Here is a 6916-nt window from a genome sequence, read left to right as displayed (position 1 = left end):
CCACTTTAAGATGACAAAGCAACAAGGTGATATATACCAGCTTTAAAATTATGTTGATAGGCCACGTAAAACCAGAGTCATGATAAACAATATATACGTGTGTTTTTTCCTCAATAGTTTCGTCACGTTTGCTGTCTAAGGACAGCGCAGCGAGACCTCTCTGCTTATGAGCAAAAAATAAACAAACAAAACAAAAAACAGCTCGTTCGTGTTGGTGGAAAAATGCACCATGGCAACATGATATTTGATTGTTTAGGAAGAGGAGGAAGTTTTAGGAGTGACGGTGAGAGAGAGAGAGCAGAAAAAGAGAAAGAGCGAGTTTTGACATGTGAGAGAATTGTGACGTTTAGCGTGTTTGTAGTGTGTAGTTAATGTTGTGTCTTGTGTAGTTAGTGTGTAGTGTTGTGGATAGTTTTGTGTTGTGTGTCAGAACAATGAGGCGACTGCTGTCTCCAGGTAGAAACAGGAGTGATACACCCGCTGCTGTCAGACCTGCAGGTATCAGGCTGTGATGTTCTCCTTTATAGTGGACAGAAATATTTGGAGTGGCACAAATAATTTGTGGCATCTTATTGAATGCAGAACAGCTGACTGTTCTGTAAATAGTTTGAAATGGTTATTTAAAAAATCAAGGTAAAAGGTAAATGGATGCAAATAACTTTGTTGTTTGCAAAACTTGTGCATAGGATTTTAAAATTGACAATTTATATTTACATTTAAAGTTATGAAATATGATTCATTAAACATGTTTATGGTTGTTACAGTAAAAATATAACTTTTTCTACTCTGAATTTTATGTTTTCTGTCTGCTTTTAGATCAATTGTGTTAATAAAGTCCGTAAAAATGAAAACATAACTGTAAATTCAGACACGTGAGGTTGTGCTGATGATACCAAACAAGGCAAAGTAAATAGTTTTTAAAGGTGAAATGTGGAGGAAACATCAAAAGTAGTTAAAAATGGCCAATTATACCCTTGACCCCAGAGGGTTAAATGTTTTTTTTAAGTAACGCAATAGTTAAGTTTCAAGTAATTAATTACTTTTAGAATCTTGTAACTCAGTTACATTTTGAAGAAGTAACTAGTAACTATAATTAATTACTTTTTCAAAGTAACTTGCCCAACACGGATAACCACAAGACTCAGTATTGTTTTCGTAATGGTTTTGGTAATTGTCTTGCTTGTGTCACTAACTTTGAAAGAGTCAGGCTCAGTGGGAATTTGCACTGAAGCATCAATAGATCAAAAAGGAGGCAAACAAAGTCTTTACTGACCACTTGAGGCCGGTTCCTTAAACGAGTCACACCCCTTAAAGCCCCTCAACATTAACAAGAAATATTTACAGCTTGGCAAGTAAAACTTCAGTTTTTTATGACACTATTAAGGCCTAACGTTAGGGCCACGTCTGCTTTAATTGACAGGAGTGTCGACACAGGCAGCTGTAACGGTTAGCTGTCTGCTAGCTGCACCTCCACTAATTGGAGTCCAGCATCTTGACCTCTTGACCACATTTGTTCTGTTGTTGTTTGGAGCATTTTAATGAAAATGGCTTAGTATGAGGAGAAGCCTCCAAGAAAACTGTGCTCCAGTTCTGACGAGTGGAATTCAAGTGTTTTATTAGTCTGTTAAACACACTGTTCCTTATAAGGGTTTTTTCTCCTACACTCGAGCACATACAACATGTCTCATTCACAAAATGCTTTATATCTGACATTCACACTCCAGTGAATGTGATGGGTTCAGTTTCTCACCCAAGGTTACTTTGGCATGCATTCTGCAGTCTGGAGCAGCAGGGACTACACCACCAACCTTGCAGTTAGCAGATGATCTGCTTTACGTCCTGCGCCACAGCCACTAATTGGCAGGTATATGTGTCATTGCACATATTACGGATGGATGCAGCATGCTACTCAAGCCTGCTAATGTTAGCTGGTGATTTAGCGCTCTGTCTTCTGAATATGGTTTCTAAGATCAGCATGCCAGTTTTATAAAGTTATAAAGCAAAGTGCACAAAGCAATGAGTTCAGATTTTCTGTGCAGTTGAGAGTCAGGATATAATTAGAGTTTGTACGTTTTAAAAACCTTAAATTATGCTTGTAAGTAGAACTAGTCCTCAAACGAATTCTCCATGAAGCATAGCCACGCAGTAGGGCTGTTCGATAAAACGATATATATCGGATGTAGGGCAGGGCGATATGGCAAAAAATATTTATCACGATATAGATTTGAAAATTTGCGATAACGATATAATTGACGCAAAACAAAATACAACTCTACAACTTTATTGGTGGAAAAAAAACCATCAATTTCTTTTTGTTTAAACAAGCAGCTGTTTATTTTAACGTGCATTACAGCCACACAAAATTCAACAGTGGTTATCCATAATCATGTATATCCACAAAACTTAAGAGGTGCTTTGCAACAAAAGTGCAGTGTGCAAAATCAATAAGTCAAATAATAATATTGCACAAACTCTTGAGTAAAAACAAAACAAACAAAAACATAGATAAATTATGCTACTGCTCCTGGAAGTTTTTCTACATTTCAAGTTTTAAGATTCTTTGTCAGAAACACTAACATGTTCACAGAGGCGGGCTTAAGGGAGGACCTTTGACAAGTTACAACACTTCCACCTGTGCTGAACAACCTTTCAGATGCAGAGCTAGTTGCTGGAATGCAGAGGTATTTCCTAGCTAATCTGCTGATGTGGGGAAAGTTTACTGTGTGAACGTTCCACCATGAAAGAGGATCACACTCACTGTCTGCTGGTGGACTATTCACATAACTGCTCAGTTCAGATGATAACTGCTCTGCAGTTACCTCTATCTTGCCACTAACTGGTCCCTTCAAAAAACTCCTGAGACTCTTCTTTTGCTTTTTAACAGCTCCCTGACTTGTTTGGTCACCAGTAGATGTATGAGGTGTTTCTGAAAAACCTGTGGCTGTGCTAAACTGGTGTGGGACAAGATGCTCTAGTTCACTCAGGACTTGAACTTTGATGGCTTCGCTTTTGCTCTCACTGAAATATTCTGTATGAAACCGTGGATCAAGGAAAGAAGCCATGTTAACAAGCCTCACTGTGACACTGTCTTTGTAGCTTTTGTTCATGTAGTCAAGTATTGCTGTTTTGATGTCTTTGGTCAGCTCAGTGTCACCTTCTTTTACTTTTAACATGTCATTGTTAAACATCTGAAGAACAGGCTTAACACATGAAATGGTTACATACTCTTCAGAAAGCATCTGTAAACTCTCGGAGTGGACTCAATGCAGTGCTGACCGAGTCAAGCACTTCAATGTCTTGCCATGTCAACATGGGGTTCCTTGTGGTTTTATCAGCAGCTAAAACCTGGGTTATAGCTTTTCCTTGTTCCAGCAGCCGTTGGATCATTCTCTGCTTTGAACCCCAACGAGTGCAACATTCAGTTATGAGTTTGTGTTCTGGTAGGCCCAGTTCCTTTTGGGCAGCCTGCAGAGCTCGCTGGCGCTTCCAGCTGTGGCCAAAAGCAGCAACAATCTTCTTTCCCACTCCAACTGCTCGTTCGATCCTTGGGTCCTTCACACTTCTTTCTAAAAGACATACAGGGAGTGCAGAATTATTAGGCAAGTTGTATTTTTGAGGAATAATTTTATTATTGAACAACAACCATGTTCTCAATGAACCCAAAAAACTCATTAATATCAAAGCTGAATGTTTTTGGAAGTAGTTCTTAGTTTGTTTTTAGTTTTAGCTATTTTAGGGGGATATCTGTGTGTGCAGGTGACTATTACTGTGCATAATTATTAGGCAACTTAACAAAAAACAAATATATACCCATTTCAATTATTTATTTTTACCAGTGAAACCAATATAACATCTCCACATTCACAAATATACATTTCTGACATTCAAAAACAAAACAAAAACAAATCAGCGACCAATATAGCCACCTTTCTTTGCAAGGACACTCAAAAGCCTGCCATCCATGGATTCTGTCAGTGTTTTGATCTGTTCACCATCAACATTGCGTGCAGCAGCAACCACAGCCTCCCAGACACTGTTCAGAGAGGTGTACTGTTTTCCCTCCTTGTAAATCTCACATTTGATGATGGACCACAGGTTCTCAATGGGGTTCAGATCAGGTGAACAAGGAGGCCATGTCATTAGTTTTTCTTCTTTTATACCCTTTCTTGCCAGCCACGCTGTGGAGTACTTGGACGCGTGTGATGGAGCATTGTCCTGCATGAAAATCATGTTTTTCTTGAAGGATGCAGACTTCTTCCTGTACCACTGCTTGAAGAAGGTGTCTTCCAGAAACTGGCAGTAGGACTGGGAGTTGAGCTTGACTCCATCCTCAACCCGAAAAGGCCCCACAAGCTCATCTTTGATGATACCAGCCCAAACCAGTACTCCACCTCCACCTTGCTGGCGTCTGAGTCGGACTGGAGCTCTCTGCCCTTTACCAATCCAGCCACGGGCCCATCCATCTGGCCCATCAAGACTCACTCTCATTTCATCAGTCCATAAAACCTTAGAAAAACCAGTCTTGAGATATTTCTTGGCCCAGTCTTGACGTTTCAGCTTGTGTGTCTTGTTCAGTGGTGGTCGTCTTTCAGCCTTTCTTACCTTGGCCATGTCTCTGAGTATTGCACACCTTGTGCTTTTGGGCACTCCAGTGATGTTGCAGCTCTGAAATATGGCCAAACTGGTGGCAAGTGGCATCTTGGCAGCTGCACGCTTGACTTTTCTCAGTTCATGGGCAGTTATTTGGCGCCTTGGTTTTTCCACACGCTTCTTGCGACCCTGTTGACTATTTTGAATGAAACGCTTGATTGTTCGATGATCACGCTTCAGAAGCTTTGCAATTTTGAGACTGCTGCATCCCTCTGCAAGATATCTCACTATTTTTGACTTTTCTGAGCCTGTCAAGTCCTTCTTTTGACCCATTTTGCCAAAGGAAAGGACGTTGCCTAATAATTATGCACACCTGATATAGGGTGTTGATGTCATTAGACCACACCCCTTCTCATTACAGAGATGCACATCACCTAATATGCTTAATTGGTAGTAGGCTTTCGAGCCTATACAGCTTGGAGTAAGACAACATGCATGAAGAGGATGATGTGGACAAAATACTCATTTGCCTAATAATTCTGCACTCCCTGTACATTTAAAAGGAAACACAGTTCATTACTCAACAGCAATATTAATGCGGTGTGGAATGTGTATGTATGTATGTATGTATGTATGTATGTATGTATATATATATATATATATATATATATATATATATATATATATATATATATATATATATATATAATAATCTTGCTATACAACTACCCACATTCAGAGATTAATAACACAAACAGTATTATTACCATCATTTAAACTAATACAATAAGTTCTTAATCTGATGTTATAATTAACTTACCTATTGCAAAAAAAAAAAACAACTTACCTATTGTAATGTGCAGGCGATGTCCGAAGCATGAAAGTCTGGTCCAGTTGTTGAGTGCGACGGCTTTCACAATGTTGGCCCCGTTGTCTGTCGTCACACACACTTGTTTTTCCTCCTGAAGATTCCACGAGCTGAGGAACTCTTTTAAGACTCTGGCTATATTTTCCCCAGTATGGTCCTCGGGGAAAAAACTTGTTTCGATGCACTTGTTTTGTAGCTTCCAGTCTTTGTCCACGTAATGTATTGTGAGGCTCATGTAGGGGTCTGATGTTCGGCTTGACCACATGTCCGTGGTGGACGCAAAAAACTCCACCGAGGATAACGCATTTGACACCTCAGTACGGATCTCTTCATATAAAGCAGGCAAGGCGACTTTAGAGAAGTATTTCTTTGCGGGTAGCTTGTAGCGTGGATCGAACGTTTCAAGCATCTTTTTGAAACCATCTCTTTCCACACTCTGAATAGGCATCATATTCCTGGCTAAACAATGTGTCACTGCATTAGTTATTTCCCCCCAGCGTTTGTTACTTTTGTCATAAGGCGTGCAGCTATTTAAAGCTACGTCGATTGTTTGTTGAGTCATCTTCTTTGGTCTCACCACCTCGCTAGTTGAAGCGCACAACTCTTCACGTGCTTTAATGCCTTTTTTGTACTCCAAGAAGTGCTTCTGCTTCAAATGATAAAATAGGTTTGTAGTGTTTCCTCCCTTCGCCACGACGGCCCGCTTGCACGTTCTACAAAAAATTGTGCTTTGGTGGGTATCCGATGGACGAAAACCAAACCACTTCCACACCACCGAAGTTGCACCGTTTTTACTGACCAATTCTGGTTCACCCGCTTCATTCAAAGATGCGCTTTCGTCTGCGTCATCCTCCATTGCCGCCATACTTTTTCTGCCATGTGCGTATGAGCGTATGAAAACAAAAGCACTGCGCATGCGCATTTTGCCCACATTCTGTCGTGATATTTAATTTTCCTATCGTTGCCGAACTTTATACCGGTATTACCGTGAACGGTATAATATGGCCCAGCCCTAATCGGATGACGATATAAAAACGTCTATCGTTTCATTTTACGCTATCGTTTGTTTCGTGGTGTCGCAAAATAAACTGTTTACAGCAATATTTTTTCATGGTTTTGATGGTCACTGTAGTGGCTATATTAATGTCTTAAAGTTCTCTCTTTCTCTTATATTTAATATAACCACACTACGGATGGACAAGCGACTGTTTTTATGCGTTGTCGTTAGCAACAACCACGGCAGAACCATCACGTGTCCGCTTGTTTATTTTCCACATAAACCTTTCACAATAAAGCTCAAGATCCTGTTGAGACTTTTCAAAATAAACTGGATCACGTGAAAGAGCAGATTATTTACGGATGAGAAGCAAAAAAAGAGCCGTCACGTGCTAAAAAAGAAACCTTAGACTCAAACGTTAGAACAGGCTTTTCCCCGCAGCACGCCGTGTAATAAATACT

General features: G+C 40.0%; 1 protein-coding gene across 1 annotated transcript; it reads right to left on the bottom strand.

Annotated features, from left to right (window-relative positions):
* Positions 1 to 3228: 3228 nt before the first annotated feature.
* Positions 3229 to 5906, bottom strand: LOC146372859 (E3 SUMO-protein ligase ZBED1-like). The gene is made up of 2 exons (XM_084951585.1): positions 5438 to 5906; positions 3229 to 3566 (listed from the first exon to the last, which is right to left on the bottom strand). Exons 1-2 carry the CDS (start codon positions 5904 to 5906, stop codon positions 3229 to 3231), a joined length of 807 nt encoding a protein of 268 aa, XP_084807711.1.
* Positions 5907 to 6916: the final 1010 nt, after the last annotated feature.

This window comes from Perissodus microlepis, chromosome 14, assembly GCF_051167445.1.
Source record: "Perissodus microlepis isolate ML-2025 ecotype Zambia chromosome 14, ASM5116744v1, whole genome shotgun sequence".
Classification (NCBI taxonomy): Eukaryota; Metazoa; Chordata; class Actinopteri; order Cichliformes; family Cichlidae; genus Perissodus; species Perissodus microlepis.
Note: the sequence above shows the minus strand (reverse complement) of the source record. Positions and strands in the feature narration are given on the sequence as shown.